The sequence below is a fragment of the Rissa tridactyla genome, chromosome 8, assembly GCF_028500815.1.
Source record: "Rissa tridactyla isolate bRisTri1 chromosome 8, bRisTri1.patW.cur.20221130, whole genome shotgun sequence".
Classification (NCBI taxonomy): domain Eukaryota; kingdom Metazoa; phylum Chordata; class Aves; order Charadriiformes; family Laridae; genus Rissa; species Rissa tridactyla.
In genome coordinates, this window is record NC_071473.1 from 28,965,331 (window position 1) to 28,985,565 (window position 20,235).

At 39.5% G+C, this 20,235-nt stretch overlaps 2 protein-coding genes across 2 annotated transcripts in view; both read left to right on the plus strand.

The window, feature by feature from the left end:
• Positions 1 to 2,499: 2,499 nt before the first annotated feature.
• Positions 2,500 to 20,235, plus strand: part of CDC73 (cell division cycle 73) — a 109,667-nt gene continuing 91,931 nt past the window's right edge. The window contains exons 1-7 of the mRNA XM_054210500.1: positions 2,500 to 2,680; positions 7,423 to 7,528; positions 8,518 to 8,587; positions 9,579 to 9,641; positions 9,730 to 9,782; positions 11,535 to 11,623; positions 13,904 to 14,120. Of these exons, the coding sequence (XP_054066475.1) occupies positions 2,550 to 2,680; positions 7,423 to 7,528; positions 8,518 to 8,587; positions 9,579 to 9,641; positions 9,730 to 9,782; positions 11,535 to 11,623; positions 13,904 to 14,120 (729 nt within the window). The 5' untranslated portion in view covers positions 2,500 to 2,549. The remainder of the gene's footprint in view (positions 2,681 to 7,422; positions 7,529 to 8,517; positions 8,588 to 9,578; positions 9,642 to 9,729; positions 9,783 to 11,534; positions 11,624 to 13,903; positions 14,121 to 20,235) is intronic.
• Positions 7,649 to 8,501, plus strand: LOC128913687 (ubiquitin-conjugating enzyme E2 D2-like). The gene is given in 4 exon segments (XM_054211736.1): positions 7,649 to 7,652; positions 7,702 to 7,909; positions 7,911 to 7,963; positions 7,966 to 8,501. Coding segments are annotated over 4 exon segments (321 nt in total). The 3' UTR covers positions 8,022 to 8,501.

Consider the following 20,235-nt stretch of genomic DNA (forward strand, 5'->3'; position numbering starts at 1 on the left):
AATTTCGATTTCATATGAAACATTGGCATAACCTGTTAGACTACAGCTCTGACAAACTAGTCATAAAATATGATTTGAAACATTGTACCTACGTGATAGACTTTCATTTTACTAAATGGGAACAGGCTTTCTCATTTCAGGTAATGGTTTTCTAGCCTAATCTCTGTGATAAAAATGATAAACTATCAGGTATCTAATGCCATGTGAAAATAGTTTCTCTGACATCTCTTATCAAATCCTGATTTAATGATAAAAATAATGGTTAATAATCTCACTGTGATCCCCAAAGCAAACTGTGGGAACTATTTTGTAAACTCCCGTTTAAAACTTCTAATGAAGTCATCTTTAAGTGGAAAAGTAAACCAGAACTATATTTTCTTGAAACATGAAAATAAATTTATTTGCAGACATGTGTTGCAGCTGATTATGTACTGCATCATTCACTGCTTACTGAGCAACAGACAACAGCATAACTAAAATGAATGGCTTTTTTGTGTCATTGGAACACCATGACTTTTTTTCTTGCTGAAGAAAGTATTATTTGCAGTCTGGCAGATGTATGGGATGTGTTTCTTGAGAGGTAACGCTGGTTTTTGTGATGCAGTGGGGTTTTCGGATGAGAAACGGGACTTGGCCCACTGGAAGCATTTCTAGTTTATTCCCATTTTTCATGAGCTGTAGCTCCAGCAATCATTCCAGACCAGTCTGAGAAATTATATTCTGTTTATTCATTATGGTTTCATCTCCTGACTACATAAATGTTACTTTGTACCGGTAAAAATTAAATATGGGAAGTAACTGGTATAATTCATCATGTTATTAGGGGGTGTAGCATATTTGTGTATTAGACTATTTCGATACCGTATGTGAAATGTTACAAATGTACTTGAGATAGCATGCTGTGTAGTTCTGACACTAACGGTGATATCACTAACATCTTGGAACAAGAAATTATATAAACTGTTGACTTTTAGTTTGTTTTGTCAGTCTTGGTACATACTGCTTAAAGGAAGAAAAATTATGCGATTTTGCCTTTTGCAGCTTTAAAATAGGATAATGTTTTGTGACAATGTTGAAAAGTGCTACGAGAATTCTGAGCATTGAGGATTAGAATAAACCATCACAAAAGTGTCCTTCAGGCCTGGAATCCCAGAATTGGTGTTCCCCAGGGGATGCCGGTCTGTTGGGTTCTGCTGTGAAGTGCTGCACTTCCAGGTTTTGTATGCTTGAGCAGAAGGAATTCACCTGGAACACTGAGAGAGCACAAACATGCCCGACAGCGCAGACGGGCCTCTGACTGCTTGCAGTCCTTCGGCTGCTCTGCGGAGCAAATGGCCTTAACAGGATCTCTGCGAAATCCTGAACCCTGCAGGGTAAAAAAAGAGTATTTTGCTCAGTGGTGTTGCCATTTTTTTTTTCTTCTTCAGATGCAAAAGCAATAAATAAATGAAATAAATGAAGCAGAGATGCTGCTTCATGATTAGGAAACTTCATTAAACATTGGTGGGTGTCTTGATGCACTTTCATGGCACATAATGTCTCAGAACACAGATTTGGATTATGGACTTAGTTTAGAGCTACTGGACTTAGTTCTAACGGAAATTTGAAGGAAATTACTTAAGGCAATTTAAGTCAGCTGAGAATTTGAACCTTGGAATATTAGTGACATCATTCTGAACCAGGGTGCAATTCTGAGGCGGACTAAGTACAATGTCATTTTTTTCAGATATACAATACCGTGAATTGCAATATGGTATTTGTTTTAGTGAAGCGTCACTTGGTAAAGCTGCAAGCCTGGAGGAGTGCTGTTTTGCTGTGGTCTTTTGACGGCTTGTTCTTGTCAGAATTAAATTGTGTTCCTGTGATTGATAAAGCAGAGATTTTTCTGTCTTATCTTTCCCCCGCCCTTATATCCAGGTTCCAGCAGACTCATTCTAACCTGCGGTGTGAGATGAGCGCGCAGATTTGAGAGCTTTTACTCTGTTTTCTCGAGGTGTTTCTCTGCCTGCGCTGCCTCAGACGCCACCGGCCGCGTGCTGCCGGCGGGGCCGGGGCGCAATTAACAACCTGCGGCCTGAACTCTTAGTTGTTTGTCACCTCAAAGCGGTGTGCTGATCTGTGTGCCTTGGCGGCACCGCGGCCGTTCCGGGCCGCCGCCCGGCGGGGGCGGCTGTGCCCGGCGGAGGCTCCGGGAGCGACTCTGCCGGCGGCACCTCTCTCCCCCGCCGCCACGGCCGGGCCGCCGTCAGGCCGTCGGGCGCTTCCAGGCCGGGCCGGGGGCGGGGCCTCTCCGAGGGCGAGGCCGCGCCGCTCCATGGCAACGGGTTCGGCGTCGCCCTCTGGAGGACGAGGCGGTGTCGGCGCCGCCGCTCCGCTCCATGGCAACGGGTGCGGCGTCGCCCCCTGGAGGAGGAGGCGGTGTCGGCGCCGTCGCTGCTGTTCAGGCGTTTGCGATGGCAGCCCAGGACCTGTCGGCGGGGTCCTTGAGCGGCTGGCGGAGGGGCTGGGCCGAGGGGGAGTGGAGCGGCGGCGGCGGCTCCGGAGCGAAGATGGCGGACGTGCTGAGCGTGCTGCGGCAATACAACACGCAGAAGAAGGAGATCGTGGTGAAGGGCGACGAGGTGATCTTTGGCGAGTTCTCCTGGCCCAAGAACGTCAAGACCAACTATGTCATCTGGGGGTGAGCGGCGGGGCCGCGGCGGGCGGGCGCCCGGGGAAGGGAAGGGACGGGGCGAGGGGCGGAGGGAGAAGTTGCCCCGAAGTTGCGTGGGAGCGCCTGGGGAGCGGGGAGGGGGGGTATCCCGCCGCCCTTCGTCTCCCGCCGCGTTGCGAGGAGCGGGGTGGGCGGCCTGGCTGCCGCCTGCCGGCAGGGCCCCCCGGTAGCGCACCAGGGCCGCGCGTGTCCTCCCCGCCCGGGCGCGGCGAGGTGCCGCCGGCCGCCGTATCCCGCTGGAGGGGAAGACGGGGGGGCCGTCCGGACGGGGGCTGCTCGGCGGCGTGCGGCTGGCAGCCTTGGCGGCAGGGTGCGCCGTGCCCCGCCCCCCCCCCCCCCCGCCCGTTGCTGCCGGTACCCTCGGTCGGGCTGGGAGGTCTTGCCCGTCCCTTCGTGAGGGCTCACGGCCTGGGCCGGAAGAGCAGCGGGGCTGGGGCCGGGGCCAGGGCCAGGCTTTTCCTCGTCTTTCGGCCTCCCCATGCGAGCCTGGAGGGTCGCAGCGGGGCCGGGTCTCGTAGGCTCATGCGACGAGATGGTAGGAGGCGGCTTCTCGAAGTTTTCCTGGGTTTTGTGCGGAAAACAGGCGTTACGTTTTTACTGTTCTTAGTTTATCTGGGTCACTTCTCTTTTCCTGGAGCTTTGTGCCGGTGTGGGAAAGTCAGGGAGGTCCCAAACCGACGCTCCCTCGGCGGTCACCTGCGAGCTCCCGGGAACCGCGCAGGCTCCTCTGCAGCCCGCTCCCAGCCGGGGCCTCTGGGCTGGACCTAGTGCAGAGGTTGTTCTTATCGTAATAAACAAATATGGTGTTTCTGTTGCTTAAATGGTTAGTTTGAGGAATTTGAAGCTAAATGCTTATTTTGAGGAAAACCTCTAGAAAATGAGGGTTTGTACCTGTTGAATTTTCTAGTGTAATATGTATTGCTTTCAGTGCAAGGGAGTTCTTAAGTTTTCTTTCCTCCAAATTTAGCAGCTGCTTGCTTTCAGTTTCAATGAATGTCTTTTAAATCCAAGAGAAAAAAAGCTTATTGTTAAATATCAGGTAGCGAATGTTTTGGGTACTGATCAAAGAGAGTACGTTATCCTGTAAAGCTTGATGGAAAAACAGAAGAACCTGCAGATTTCTAAAAAAACCCAAAAACCTTATAGTTCAGCCTGTGACCAGGGATTATTATTTTTTTTTAGTTTTCATAATTATGATATGAATATTAGTATTGTTCCAATATCCTGACTTCTAGTTTGAGAAAGGGAATAAACCTATTATTTATGTTAACTTGTAGACAGTTTGTTTTTTTTTTTAAACTAATTTTACTTTGCACTCTATTTAAAACTAGAAATGCGCTATTTCATTACCTATTTCAGGCTTTCAGAAACTCATTTGGGATTTATTTGCACTTCCTGGCTGAGGGGGGGATAGTGGTAGCTAGGCTGAAGAGGAAGAACAACATTTGCATAAGCAGCTAAGCTTTAAAATTCTTGAAAAGTCTTAGTTCTATTTTTGCTGAGCAACTGTGTAGACAATTGTGGTGGTTTCCTTGGTACAAGTTGCTTTTCCCAAACAGTAGCAAGTAATGGTTAACGAGGCAGACAAGTTTCAGTGCTCTTTTGTAGGGAACAGAGAAACTGATTTGCCAGCCTAACTCTATTGCTGGTTAGGAGAGCTTGTATTGGGCCCAGAAATTGTTAACAAAATACAGCAACCAGAGAGAAAAACTTTATTAGGTACATTAAGGCAGCTTTATCTTCGTGGTCAAGAAGGAACTGTGGATGAGCTGAGGATGTTCTGCTCAGAACAGGAGCAGTAACCTCAAAATAGCGCTCTGTGTCCTTGCCTCTTACGGTAGATGTCTGCTAGAATTTTGGGGCTTTTTGTTTGAAGTTAGTTAATAAATCTTGGTTCAGACCAGTGGCTTCTGAACTTCTGGTAGAATCAGACTGCTGTCAATTCACAGTGTTTCTTGTGAACCACTGTGGAACTGTATATGACTAATCTTTAAATTGAAGACACTGTAAGAATGAGACCAGTTCTGCAAGCCATCCTCAATAGCTTTGACACCGCAGTTTAGGAGCTGCTAATTTATGTAATTGCTAGACTTATGAGGAACACTTTCAAAAACTTTTAAGATTCAAAGCCTTTTATCCCCAGGTCACTTGACAGGATCCAAACTATGCTTGCAGTGAGCGGGTGGTAGCGGCTTAGTCTTTCATGAAGCAAATCTGGATTTCTGTTTTAGGTGTCCACAGTGCAGTTGCTGTAATTGCATCTCTACTGCCAGTCTGGAGAGAGTAATGCAAGTCCAAACAGCACTGGTGGCATTCTGTCCTGCTAGAATTAGAAGTAGTCCCCGTAGACATTTAACACTGTGGCTCCTTGAGCAGCTCAGCTGGCAGGAGTCAGCAGTGCCACCCTGCGCAGCCTTCCCCCTGTGCTAGCACAAGTGTCAGCCAAACAGTGAGTTGGTGCGAGGAACTGAGCCAGGTTAGAAGTAACATGGAGGGAAAGGGGGGGGGGGGGGGAAAAAGAGACAGAAACTCATTTTAATCCAGGTTGGTTTCCAGATAGTAATTACATAAATTACCCCTGCTGGCACATGAAGGCAGCTAGATGGTCAAAGAGTAGGTGTTTTGATCCAATGGCTGATGAAGAGTGATTATACAGTCTCTTTCAAAACCAAAGGAAGGAATCAATCTAACAGAGAAACTTTGTTTACCCAGCAGAGGGGTTTGTATGCACAGCTGAGAAGTTTTTAAAACAGTGAGCAGCTGGTCATGGGTATTGTCATTTCATGATACTCTGCATGCCTAGTCTTATGGTTTTAAAGATTACCGCTTTCTTTTGTGAACGAGACACAGGCCTTTAGTACGTCTTTACAAATTCATGCTTTGAAATATGAAGGAGGAAATAAAGCAGTTAAAAACGAATGAAGTCCTGGTGCCCACAGGTTGAGGGTGAATGGATGAGCAGTAGGTACATTTCTGCTTTTAAAAACAAGCACGTGAAACTTTGTCTTGCATTATGTCAACATTTTCTCTATTTCTTTTAAGCTGGAGTTTTATTTTTTAAGAGATGCAACTCTTAATAACCATTAAAGCAAAAATATAAGTACTGGACTCTTTGAGGTCTGAATCTTAAGATTTTAATTTTTTTCTTAAGTAATTGATGCCGTTACTGAATATGAGAAATAAGAGAATTAATTTCTTTTGCTGCATTGGATGTTTGTAAATTGAAACAAGCAAGCTACCTTCAGATCAGCTTATCTTTTAGTTCTGTGTTTATTAAGCAGGTTCTTTCTGTCTGGAAAATCCAAAAGGAACACAAACTGATGCTGAAATGTCAGTTTAGACTCAGATTTTCTCCTTGCGTACAACTGCTTGTTTGTCTGGTGCTTTCCCTTTAATGTACAGTGTCTTGTCCTCCTAATAAAACATCCTCTTAGAACCATAATGAGCATGAGGATTTCTTGTGTGTATGATTTAAGTGATGAAGTACCAGCTGTGCCTTGCTGAGCTTTGGCAATGCCTGTGGCTTTGTAATAGTGTATTTTCAAATTAATAGATAACCGTTTGGTACTTGTTTTCTGAATTATGCCGTTTATTGCTAAATATTGCTAAAAACTTGAATAGATGACCAGCTGGACTCTTTAGGTAATGTTCACTGGATATGACACACTTCAAAGAAATAATGAGTTATTCTAAAGTGGGATCATTTTAAAACGGACACTTTAGATTAAGTCACAACTGTATCACGTGACACAGACTTCACTTCAGAGCCAAGTCTATGTGCAGGAAGCTTTTGTTTCTACCAGTGCTTTGAATATGTTTAGATGCCACCTTATCAAAGATAGCAGTGAAACAGTAAAATACTTAAACAGTTCCTTGCTGAGGAGTCTGGACCTGTTGGCCAACTTTTGGCTTCTTAGTGGTTGAAAGATACTATGTCTCTTCCCTTTCCTCTTCAGCAACAAAACCTACACATAGACCCCCACCTGGTGCAGACTAAGTTTTTGGAAGGAAGAAACAGTGATAGAATGATCCTTTATTTTGCCGTTCTCCTGGTATTTTGAATTACTTTTCTCTGCATGTCATTCATGTATTGGTTTTCTCAGGCATCGTTACGAAAGTAATGTTTTCAGCTTTACTGCTAGTAATGAGTTCTGAAGAGGTTATTGGACACTTTCAATCTAGATAATTTGAGAAGGGTAATTGCAAGAAAAGCATTTGTGTATTCTGAGTTCTTCGCTGTGCTTTCGCTAATGGTGAAAATTCTGTCCTGTTACACCTGAAGAGCATGCCATTTTTTTTATTATTTTTTTTTTCATTTGCAGTTCAGATATGTTCCTCTCGCTATCTCAAATAAGGTAGACAGTTCCTTTAATAATCAGAATAAATATGTTTGAGAAGTGGGAGAATGTGTTTTTAGGATTTCCCAAGTCTTGCTTCTTGTATGTTTTACAACCCATCCAGCTCTTATTTTGGATTATTTTAGGCAGTTTTTAAATTTGTTCAGTAAAGAGGCTACAAGAACATATATGCCTCACTCATATTTGTTAACATGATTGATAGTTTACTAGTTTGGCAATAGCCTGATAATAATATTACTGTTTGCTTTTTGAATTGTTGTCTGGGAAGAAAAGAGAACTGTGCTAAAGAAGTGTGTGCATAAGACAGAAATGAAGAGGTTAAATGTTAATCTTTATTTCACAATTTTACAGGACAGGGAAAGAGGGCCAACCCAGGGAATACTACACTTTGGATTCTATCTTGTTCCTGCTCAATAATGTTCATCTTTCACATCCTGTTTATGTCCGCCGTGCTGCAGTAAGTAGACCGTATAAAAATCTATTTTGTCTTGTTTGTGATAAGTAATACGTGCATAGTTATTTTCAGGGAACGATAGTAGCATTTAAGTTATGAATTTGGCTAGGCAAAGGGAAAAAGATGCGCAACAAAGGGTGTGTATGTGTTTTTAAAAAGCAACACCTCTACGTAAGGATCAAATGACAGTCCTTATCAAGGTGGAATATTTTTCTTGACAGTTCACTTCCCAAGATTATCCCCTTCAAACCACCAGGTTGCATTTACAACAAGAGTCTGTCACCCAAATATTAGCAGTAATGCCAGCATTTCTTTTGAAATTCTGCAATCACAGTTGTCTCCAGCACTAACTATTTCAAAAATACTTTTTTCCATCTGTTCTCTGTTGCGATCCCAATCTAGATGGTCTTTTAGTGCCTGAGATCGCAAGGTTTGACAAAATAGAGAAAAGTACAGCAGAATAGCTTTGGAGTGGACTCACAAGTATGCAATCTAATTAAATTATTGGATAAGCTCTACAAATAAAGATAGGGGAACTCTGAAAGAAAATCCTTTTGATTTCCATTTGACTGCTTTCTGTGAGCTCATGCTTCATCTTCCCCTGCGCCACATGGTTACCTGATATGGCGGTGCTGCATGTTCTACATACTTGGAACAACAAAGTCGAAATACTCTATTTCTGCATACCAACATTGACTCCTGGCACAGAAATGTGTGTTAAAAGCTAGTTCTTAATTTTATTTGCAAGTTTGAAGTGAAGGAGGAAAAAGGCTTTCCTCTCTCTCAGTTTTATAGCAGACAACATGTTTCATTTTGTGTAGTTGAACATCCTCTAGGAATTATCTTTAAGCTTGATAGTTAGCTTTATTGGGAGGCAGGACACGTGTTCCTATCTTTGTGTGAATTAGTAGTTTTCAATAAAAGTGAAAAATCTTCAGCAAGAGACTTTCTGAGGGAATAACAATTTAACGTCAAGTCTACTGTCTTTTCAGACTGAAAACATTCCTGTGGTAAGAAGACCTGATAGGAAAGACTTGCTTGCATACCTAAATGGGGAGACATGTGAGTGATACTTTCTTTTAACTTAGACATATTTATGGCACAAATGAGGGGTGGGAGGGGAAAGATGATTAATGGTGGTCAGTTTGCAGCTTGACTGAATATGTTCAGACTTCTCAAATGAAGTTAGGATTTCTTTTATTTTTTTAATTTTGTTCTGAACTTACTATTTTTATGGTGTTTAGGTAGTAGCTGCATTCCTACATACATGTTTAGAAGTGAGATACTTTTTTATTCTTATTAACATCCTTTGGTTAATAGTTATGTGTTAGAATGCTTAGCGTTTCTACTTTTCCTTCTCTAGACTGTGGGAGACTTTTGGTAGTGCATTGGTCTTAATGCAATAAGTGTGTCAGATAAAGTCTTCAGCATAGTAAAATATATCAAATCACTGCTTTGTCAGTCTGCCAGATTTGCCTAGTATTCCATCATTGAAAAATTTTTGTTAACAATAGTCAGAGAAAAGAGGTTTCTCTGATGAGAGAGATAAATATGGCTTACTTTTGCAAGTTGCTCTGTTTTGTAGGTGGTCTTAGAATTTAAGTGTACTGGAATATGTGATTATTTCTGTAATGAGCAGTAAACCATTTTTTAATAATTTTAAAGGGGCCAGCAGGTTGTCTTTATTATAAAAACTAGACTAACTAGTAGAACTTGATTCCAAGTTATAAAGTAATTATCTTTGTGACTCTGTTTCCTTATATGTGGTATATACAGATCATAAAATAACTAATTTATGTTGGAAGGGACCACAGGAGATCATCTGGTTCAATCCCCTTTTCAAAGAAGGGCCAAATGACCCTGAGTAACCTGATCTAACTTCATATTCAGTCAGGTTCTGAATATCTCCAATTCTAGTGTTTGATGGCCTGTGCTACCTATTATCTAGTTAGAATTTCTGTTGTTGCAATTTATCTGTTGTCCTTCTTTCTTTTATACTTAAATATGTCTGCAAATCTTTTGTACTTAAATGAAATGTTGTGTTTGATTACAGCGACCTCATCAAGTATAGACAGAAGTGCTCCACTTGAAATTGGTCTTCAACGGTCCACTCAAGGTATAGTTTCACTAAGAAATAACTTAGAGGTTTATTTTACCAAAGTCTACTACAATCTTGCGTTTCTAATGTCCTCTTTTTCTTGTAGTTAAAAGAGCAGCAGATGAAATATTAGCAGAAGCAAAGAAACCAAGAATAGAGGTAATGACAGTAACTGTCATCAATAGAAATCAGGGGGGAGGGGGGAAGGTGTGGTAAATTATAGTATTTATCTGTTTTTGTAGCAATTCATTTGGGCTGCCTGTCCTCTGGGTGTACGCGGTACTTCTGTTAGTGTGAACGTGAACTGGAAGGAGTTAGAATTTAAGCCTCTGATTTAAACTTGGAATTTTAATTGCTAGATGTATGTTGTAGTGTGAAAGGGGAAAGCTTGAGGACCTATCTGTAAGTATCTGTTGCATTATAGCCTGTCTGCTAAGAACTATGGTATTGGAATAAAAGTGCTGTTTAATGACTGATCATGGTTATTTGCCATCCATGAGTTGGCATTATAACTTAAATGCTGGTCTTACCTCTATCAATGGATATGTACTTGTTTTACCTGCTATTTTAGTCTCTTTATAGCAATATATGAAACTGTCCCTGTGACTACTATTTTCTGAAGCTGTGTCTTAGGTAATTAATTTAACAGTGTATTTTCACAATTGCCTCTTGAATAGAAGCAATGTGTCTAGTTATTACGCGCATTGTATTACTTAGCTCTGCCTGGTTTTAAAAACTAACTTACTATTTTTCTTGATTTTTTTTTTAATGTGTACATCCAGTTGTCTCCTCTGTGAGTTGTTATAAATCTGGCTCTGTATATTTTCAGAGTACTGAGACTTTAGATTTCTTCCTAGAAGAGAAGTTACCAAATACATAAATTCCCTTATACAAGAATTGGATTTGAGCATTGCTTGTGCTTAGCTATAACTGTATAAGAATCATAAAATCTTTATGCACTCTTAATGGCACGCGAGATAACCTATTGGTGATCTGTAGATTTTTGTCTATGTTACCCTATGTGGTTGTGATGCCAGTATGTTTTCTCATAATTTGGAGAATCAAGAATTCTGCGTATGAGCCTAATGAGCTTATCTTTCTTTGTTTCTTTCCTACTCTGGCAGCTCAGAGTCTGTAAAGTCTGTTTTAAGTTATTTGGATGTCATCTTGGTGTAGAGAATCCAGGTTCTTCTGATACATGGGCACGACTGGTTTTGTGGTGCTTCATCCTTTTGTCAATAGGACAGCCTTGATGGTGATTTAAGTTTTGTGGGGAAATAAGACCTATTGAACACAAATGGTACCAGCATTAAGAAGCTGAAAAGATGGCATAAGATTACGTCTCTCTCCTGCTTTCTCAAATTACACATCTGTCTCAAACCTGGCTTGAGTAACTAGAGGCTTCCTTACTCTTGACTTGTTTTTTATATTTACTATGAATGTCATTTATAAAAGTTCTGCATCAAAATTTAGCAGTTCTGAGCAGTTCTTCTCTTTAAAAATGTCACTGATTAAATATCTGGTCAAATTTGAGTCAATTGATAAATTTACCTTAAATATTTATGCGTGTCCATTTATTGTCCTACCTGAATGTGTGCATTGTTTGCCAGCTTGAAGTTCTCTGACTGATTTTTCTATCGTTCTCAATTGTCTGAGAAAGGCTCTTTATGAGGGAATGATAGTTTCCTTTTCATTATTCTAATTACACTTTGTGGTTCTTGAGAGGAAATTTCCAATAGCTGTACAGTTAATGCTAGTGCGTAGATGAAAAATAACTGGAAATAAAATTGACTTTGCAAATGAAAAAAAAATTAAATTCTGAGTAGCTTTAATTCTAGTTGTGTTTGTTTTTTTTAAAAAAGAATACACAAAAAATTAAACATTACATTTGAACATTACTGCTACTGCTAGGATGAAGAGTGTGTGCGCCTTGACAAGGAGCGGTTGGCAGCTCGGTTGGAAGGACATAAAGAGGGTATCGTGCAAACGGAACAGATCAGGTAGGAATAATTTTTCTTATGGATAATGCTTAATTGAAGGACTGATAATTCTTCTTGTGCTATTCAAGGCAGCCAGTTTTACTTCTGTCCAGCAGCTCTCAGTGGAAGTCTCCCTCCCTTAGGTGCTATCATTAGTTATGCCCGAGGAGGCAGAACTTTATGCCTGGCCAGGTTCCTGTTCTTGAGTGGAAGTTCAGGTGTCATGGCATGTCATTTGGTTTGTCTTCCGAAGTGGGTGGACAGTTGTCTCTTCCTCCCAACAAGCCTGCTATTTCTGCTCCCTTCTGCTGTGGTGTTTAAGCAGTTGGATACAATGAGCAGAACTGCAAGGGGAAGCTGATTCTCTATTTCAAAGAAAAATATGCTGTGCTGAGGAATGTCTTGCATGCAAAAGGAGGAAAACATTGTGAGAAGTGATCAAAGGGTAACACAACCTCTGTTTGACTCCCTAGAGGGGTGAGCATCTTGCCTCTGAAGAGGCAGTAGGCTACCAGAGGATAATGCACTGTCATTGCCATAAGTAGTAATCAGTATTCAGGTGCTTAAAAACTTGCCCATCACTTTTCCTCTTCCATTGTATCAATCCAGACTTCTGCAAAGAGTGACAGTTGGTTTTGAATCTTGCACCATATCTTCCCAAAGCCAAGCAGAGAGGAAATTAAATTCTTGCGACATCTTGTTGATGCTAAGGAACTTGGGCTTAGTAGGATATCAGACTCTAGTAGTTTTCAGATACCTGAGTTCAGAAGCCTTAAAGTAGCTGCTTCATTTCTTTAGTGTGTCAGCTCCCGTTGTGTAAAATAGGCGTCATGCTTCCTACAGTTAGGGTGTATGAATATGAATTAATGTACTGCTTTGTCTGCATTGAGTTTTGCAGATAAGTAGTTTCATTTGATAGACCAACAGCATTCTTGAGAAATTTATCTCTTGAGTATAAACAATACTGTGAATGCTTATCTGTCCTTTACTGGGATTAAATTTAACAGTTAGCCTTACAACCAGTAATATAGCACAGTTGAGGCATTTATAGAATCCATATTTACACCTAATCACATGAAAAATACATATTTTGAGTGTCTTTTTCCTTTGTCTCTCATATAGGTGTGCTTACAGGGAAATTATAAAGGAAGAAAAAGAAAAGCTGATTGTCATACCTGACTTAAAAATCAGAAAGTCTAAGGATCAGAAAGTTCACACATTGTTTTTGTATAACCTAGTTTGGATCCTAATTTGGATATCCTAATTTGGATACTAGCTTGAGTATATCACAGCTTTGTTTTGGAGTTGTGACACAATGCTGCAGTGAGGATTACTGGGTATTATTCGTAATTACTTTGTATTCTGTATTTACAGATTTATTTTTTTTTTTAAATGCTGAATGTAAAAGACTGCCCTGTTAAAGAAACTGCAAATAACGTTTTTGGGCAGTGAGTTTGAACTCGGTACTTGTCACTGTCGTTACTTTATTGATCAGCAACACAAAAAAGTTCCCTTTCCAATAGCCTAGTTGTAAAAGGAGAATACTTCACAACCAGTACTTGTTGTATTAATTTTTCAATATAATCTCAAAATAAAAATTCACGTAATATTGAGTTGGGTATGTGCAGTTAGGATTGTGCAATTCAGTCCTTTGTTTTTACTTCAGCTCCCCTGCAAAACAATAGGGCTCACCGTTTGGCAACCAAATTCTGTGTTTACGATTAAAAGCAAACAGATAAAGATGTTGCACTCTTGGACTGAACCGAGCTACCTCAAACACAGATTAATGTGGACAAAGTTACTACCATCTGTTGTTTGTTTGGCCTACAGGCTCTGAAAAGATAACACATCTTCCAAGCGGCCAAGTCCACGTAACAGCACCTCAGCCAAAATTTAGATTAATGCATTGAAAGCCTCAGAGCAGCCAGGGATTGACTGACTGGACACAAAATTGTAATCCACTAAAAATAACGGGGAGCTGAAATTCAGATGACATTGTAAATGCAAGCATTAGTCCTGATGCTTTATATCTGCAGTCTTTGCTTCTGCTTGTTATAGTTGGGATTTTTGGATGGTTTTTGTGCTAATACCAGGATGGAATCTTTTGTCAGAAGCTTGATTCTCATGCCCAAAGCAGCAATGCCGAGCTTGTGTAATATTCAAGTATACGTAAGATGACTATTTTATGATTTATAGCATAGCCATAAACTTTAAACAGGATGAAGTTACTAACTCACAGATTCTTTCAGAAGAATTGTTTGTGCAGTTATTCAGTCTCATCTGTTATTTTTGCTCATTTAGGTCCTTGTCTGAAGCCATGTCAGTGGAAAAAATTGCTGCTATCAAAGCAAAAATCATGGCAAAGAAAAGATCCACTATCAAAACTGATCTGGATGATGATATAACTGCTCTTAAACAGAGAAGTTTTGTTGATGCTGAAGTGGATGTAACCAGAGATATTGTCAGCAGGGAGAGAGTATGGAGGACAAGAACTACAATCTTACAAAGCACAGGCAAGGTAATGCTCTGGCGACCAAGCTATTTTTATGATCCAAATGACAAACTGCATTTTCTATTTTCTGTATCTCTAGCTTGTTAACTATGGATGACTGGGGGGATTATGCTCAGTGTTCTAGGTAAAGGTAGGCTTGGAGAGCTGTTAGCACAGGGACAGAAGAGTTTGTTCTTACCTCATTAGCATAAGCGTAAAATGTATCTCAAAATACTTGCTTCAGCCATTTAAAAGATACCAAGTAATCGCTTAATTCCTCTTAAACAAAGCTGGCTTGAGCCCTACGATTGGGAGGGCTGTATGAAAGTACCTGTGGGTTTGCAATGGACAAAAGTGGACAGTAACTGATAGAAGTAGCAACGTGTGTACGTTGAAAATCCAAAGGCTTCTGAGCTGTGGAAAACAAAGAAGTAAGGAGAGAAAATGCTAAAATGAACAAAACCAGAAAGTGTTACCATGAGGAGGCTTTTCTGTATATTTTTGTCCCTTCACGCTCCCTTAATCCATGTCTTTAGCTGCACTTGGTTATGTGCCATCCAGAACATGGTTGCAAGCACAGCTGACAGCTTGCTCTCTTTGGACAGTTAGGCTTTCTTTATTGCAGTGACTCCTGGCACTAAATTTCTCAAAGAAGCAGTAAGTCAACTTATAAAAGATTGCAAATGTCTGTTTTCCTTAGGTTATTGTCAAATCGCATCCTTTGCCTTCACTTCCTTTTCAAGTACTGTCACAGGAAAATAATGTTTAGAAGTAAATGAGGTCCCAGTTGTCATTTGTCTTGTTTTTAACAGTATTTCACATAGCACTGATTTTTCGCAACCTGGTCTCATGGCGTTAATGGTAGAATAATTGCGTTCATGAGTTATGGGGTAATTACTAGTTATGTGGCACGTACCTGCATGCTGCGTACAGAGTGAGTGTTTGAGTTGTGAGCTTCTTTGAGTCTGTGAGATTTGTAGCAATCTCACTGCTGAACAGTTGATAAATTGCCTTTTAACAGTTGGTAAAAAGCCTTTAATGTTTTAGTCATCGGAAATGTTTGTACTGAAGGAGTCTGGGTAGCTTTTACTCCTTTAGCTAATCATTTGTGGCATTCACATCTTTACATGTCTTCCAAGGGAAACTTGGAAAGATACTGGAGAAAGAGTAGCATGTTTTGTTGTAGTATGTAATAATAGTGAGATGAGGTAGTGATTTTAAGCAAAAAACTAACACAGGGACAAAGACAAGAACCAAGAGATAAAGTTTGTTCTTGGACTCCAGCATGCAGTTACTTTGAGTAGCCTGATGAATATAAGAGGCATAATAGCTAGTCTTTATTTCTTTCGTGCAGGATTGCAGGAGCATTCTTGATAGCATGGACAGAAATCATTGAATGTTAATGTTTATATTTTTGTACAAGTAACAGTGAGAGTAAGTAATGGGGAAACATCACTTGTTACCCAGAGCTGTGATTTATCCCAGAACAGCTCAGGGGTGTTTGTTTCTTTGTAGGTTGGTTGGGAGGGTTTTTTGGTTGATTTTCTTTATTTTTTTTTTTATTTTTTTTAAAGAACCTTTGTGAAGACCTTCTCAAAAGTTGTTAGGAAACTCAGATATGTTCTGTCAGGCAGATCATTCCTTATCTACTTGCCTGTTCATTTGAAGAACGTTGATCAGGGAAACATGATACCCCTCTGCAAACGCTGTTTTGATTTTTCTGTATGGTACTTGAATTGCTAATGTGCCTGATAATTCTTTTTATTATAAATTTTCACTATCTGCTTGGTATAGATTTATCTGCAGTCTCTTGAATCCTCCTGGAATGTTTAAAAGCAAAATTGACTTCAACAGTAGTTTACATACCATATAGTGTCTGAGTTTTTAATATCTGAATTCCTCTAGAACTTCTGGGTGAATGATAAAGAGTGAGCACCCCATAATGTCAATTTTATTCTTTCTTTCCAAAAATTACTTCAGTCTGAGGCAGCTCCTTAAGCTCTGTCTCCACAGAGGAAAACTCCTATGTATGAACGTTCCCAGTGTTCTCTGTGGTAAACAAAGATGCAGAGGTAGTTTAAGATGCAAAAGAAAAACACAAGGAAGATCAGACAACAACAAAAAGAAAATAATCTGTCATCCTTATCAGCTTTCTGGCAGGTTTCCTCTGTTTTTGATGTGTTTGAAAAAAGTACTGATTCCTTCAGCAAGATGCTGCTTGAAATTCTATGCAGATGGTAATAATCTTAAGTATGTTTATGGAGTATTTACTGATTCTCCTTTTGGACACACTTTCTGATTCTGAAGTTTGCTTTTTACTTCAAATACCCTTTTTTGCTTTATAGAACTTTTCCAGAAATACTTTTTTTAAGTCTCCAGTCATGTAGCATTCTTTTTTTACATCTTTCATGATACTTGTGTTCTGCCCTTTTAGATGCTGCTTTTAATTGTCTTTTGATAGCATCTTCGTTGTTACGTAGCTCCCCTTGCTGAAATTATAGTGGTGGATTTTTTCCTGGCTGTAGGTTGGGTTTTTTTGTTTCTTTGTTTACAAGAATGTTGAATTTGAAGGCATTGATACTCCTTCACCAGCAACCTCTCTAAAGTAGGTATTATGGACTAAACCAAGAGGAGCTTTTCCTTTTGTGACTACTTTGGCCAGTTGCTCCAAGAAGCAATTACTTGTGATAGCTAAAGATTTAATCGCTGCATCACTTCTCTTCTTGACGCTTCTCCAACCTGCAAAGTAACTGCAGTCTTTCATAATTACTGTTTTCTTCTTTGGAAGTCTCTGTACTGTCCCATTTATATTGGCAATGTACCCCCTAATGATTTGGGACAGGTTATCATTCATTTACTATCATTCTTTGGTTGTATTTCATAGATTATTTGACTAAGCTTTCCATAATGCATCACATGGGTCACTTATCTGTATGAACCCTTCTGTTACCCTGTTTTGATCAGATGTTGCATTGATCCCTGGCTGTCTTGTTACGGATTTTTGTGAGGTTCATGTTGTTTGTAAAATCAGACATTGCAGTTCTGTCCTCTTTTGTTTTTAAGGTTTCTAGAATTTGCATTTGTCTGCCTATTTTTATGTTTTGCTTAGAAATTTGTTCAGGTATTTTTCCATAGTTTTCTGCCTGCTTATTATGCCATTCTACCCTTTTTGGAAATAGTGTTTGATTTAATTGCTAGTGGGTGAGTCATCCTGCGCTGTCTGTTTTAAACATCTGTTGGCCTTCCCCAAGTCTGTAGTGTAGTCTTCTAGATTTTATGAATAATGTGACATTTTTATGTAATCACTTTTCAGAGCCAAATTGCATCTGTTTAGTCTAAGGGTTTTTTTTCTGTCTCATAGTATCTTAATTTTAGAACCATTTGAGAAGATATATTGTTTAAAGCAATTTAATTTCAGGTTTGGCTAAAGGCATGCAGCATAACATTGCTGTTCCGGTGAGTCAACTGACAGTCTAACCAACTGAAAATTTAGGCAGATTTCAAAAGTGATAAAAGCACTTGATGGTAGAGCTGCTTCTGAATTCCTCTACCACTTCTTTAAGCAGCCACAGTTGTTGGGGGCTTTAAGAAATTAATCTTTTCTGTTTGTCCTCACACTTCATGCAGTCCAATTCTCAATCTTCACAAACACACACAAAAATCAGGGTAAGGGAGTTGCTATCTTCAGACCTGATACAGCTGGATATGCTGGGAAGGAGAAGCAGTACAGGTGTAGGGAGAGAAGTTTAAAGAAGAAAAAGTGGAAATTATTTAATCTGTAGATTGATATTTGGACAAGGGGTCTTGCTGCTGTGTCTCACTATTTTATTTGGTGGCCTTTTTTGTATAAAGCAGGCATAATAATTTCAGATGCTTGCATGTTACTTCATGTTAGAAGGGTATGAATGAGTTCTTGATAATATAGTCGCACTGTTGACTATAGAACCTATTTTTGGAGAACAGGTTAAGTTTGTCAGGTTTTTATATATGTTAAATCACTTGGAACTGAAATATTGTCTGGTGAAAATATGTCAGAATTAACACTGACGTTTTCAAAACTGTGAATCTTAGGGGAAAATATAACAAAATATTACTTTTGTATCTTATTTATTTGAGAGAACCATTGTATATAGAACAGGATATATCTTCTCTGATAGCTAAAATTTTGAACCCATACATAGAATATTTACCATCATAAGTGTTTGGAGTGTTAAGTTTTGAATTACTGCTTTGCAGAGGTTTCAGTTCTGTTGTGTATGTGTTTTTAGATAAATGTTTGGCTGTTTTGTAAAACAAACTATTGAACACCTAGAAAAAGCTGTGTTTAAACTGAAATGGATTCCTTGTTTTCATGTTCTTCCTCTATCTTTTCATTCCTGAATAATACTTTGATTTTTATAATCTCCTGTAGCAGGCTTCAGCAATCTTTTCTGAAAGAAAACCCTCCTCATTCCATCTCTGCTGTAAATGTGCTTGTGGCACTCGAATTCTTCCTGTAGGAACAAATTAAAGTAGCCTAAGCTGGAGCTTTAGCATTCACAGGTGTATTTGGAGGGCATGTTTTTGTTGGCGACTGCTGATGTACTCAATTATTATTTTTTTTTAATTTTTTTTAATCTCCCAGATTACTTAGAAATATTTCTTGGATAAGCAGCATGGTAACTGGGCGGGCTGGGTTGAACATGCTCTACTTAGTAGAGAAATTTTAAAACTGGAATCTTGGAAATGCACTAATACTGCCCTTGTGAATTTGTAACTTTTTGAAATATATTCTTATAGGAATAGTGAGCTCTGACCTCCTTTTCTTTGTAGTGATATACTAGAGATTATTGCTAAAACTTTAAATTTTGGGTAGCATTCTTCAGTCATACATTCGCAACTGCAAGAAAATATTAGACTTACCTTTTCACAAGTGAACTCTAACCCTACATACAGGAGAGAAATAACATAATCCATCCTGTTGAACATATGGGAAGTCTAAAAGGTTATACCGCATAACCTTTCTAAATCGCTTCGGCTAAGAAGCTGGAACAATGACTATATACGTGCTTCGTGTATGTGGGTCGTACACAGACATGCATTTATATATCTGTGTGCAGCAACTGCATGGGACTCGTCCAGCTGCTGGTTTTGTGGATTTCTCGGCCTCTTTTAACAGATCTGTAAATCCCTACTTTGCTGTCTTCCTTGAGCCTTGTGTAAGTCTTCTGAAGGCGTTGTAAGGCACTAGGAGTCTAGAGTGACCTGTACAATGTCTTAACGTTGTGTGCCTGGGTACGCTCCAAGGAAAAGCACTGAAGTGGAACAACAGAAGTGGGACATGAGAAATCTGAATTTGAGGTAAACATTTTTCTAATGGAATCAGTTGTGTATAAAATAAAAGAATGATAGATGTAGGCTCCTTTATACAGGTATCTGTTAATAGTGGAAAAACTCATTAGAGTGTTAAAACTTGCTATGGGATCAGTTATGTGAAACTCGATCCCTCTAGTTTCATTACCTTTGAATCATGAAATTGTATCTTTTTGTCAATGTAAGATTGTTTCTTTAAGTGCTTATTACTTGGTAGGTCTAGGTTGGATTGTGGAGGCAAAGGTCTCGTTTATTACTTGCTGTTGCTTCGCTTCTGCAGACTGACCGATTTGATTCTCTCACGATCTGAGTAGTTAATCTTTTCCCTGTTTAATATTTACCAAAAAACTAAGAGAATATTGTGGATTATGGCTTTTTTATATATAATTTTTCCCCTTTCCTTTGCCTGAATCAAAGAGGATGTTTTTCTGCCTAAATCCTGATATTTTTATATTCTCAGTTCTTATGTGAAAGACTTAGACGAGGCCATCTAGCACATGCTTTTCTTAAGCTTTGTTTTGAAAGCACAGGAATCTTACCTTGTATAACAAGCAATTTATTTAAATAAACGTTTTTTTATGTTGTTTGATTTTTATTTTTTTATTAAAACCTTCATAATTTTTCAGTTTCGATATCTTTAGTTATTGCAGTCCTGTTGTAATGTACTAGTTGCCTATACTTTTCTTTGGAAAAAAAGGTGGATGATGTGCAGTATATACTGTATCCATAAAAAAGGACATTAATACAGAAGGGAATGGATTCAGCCGTAACTTCATTTTATAGAGCATGA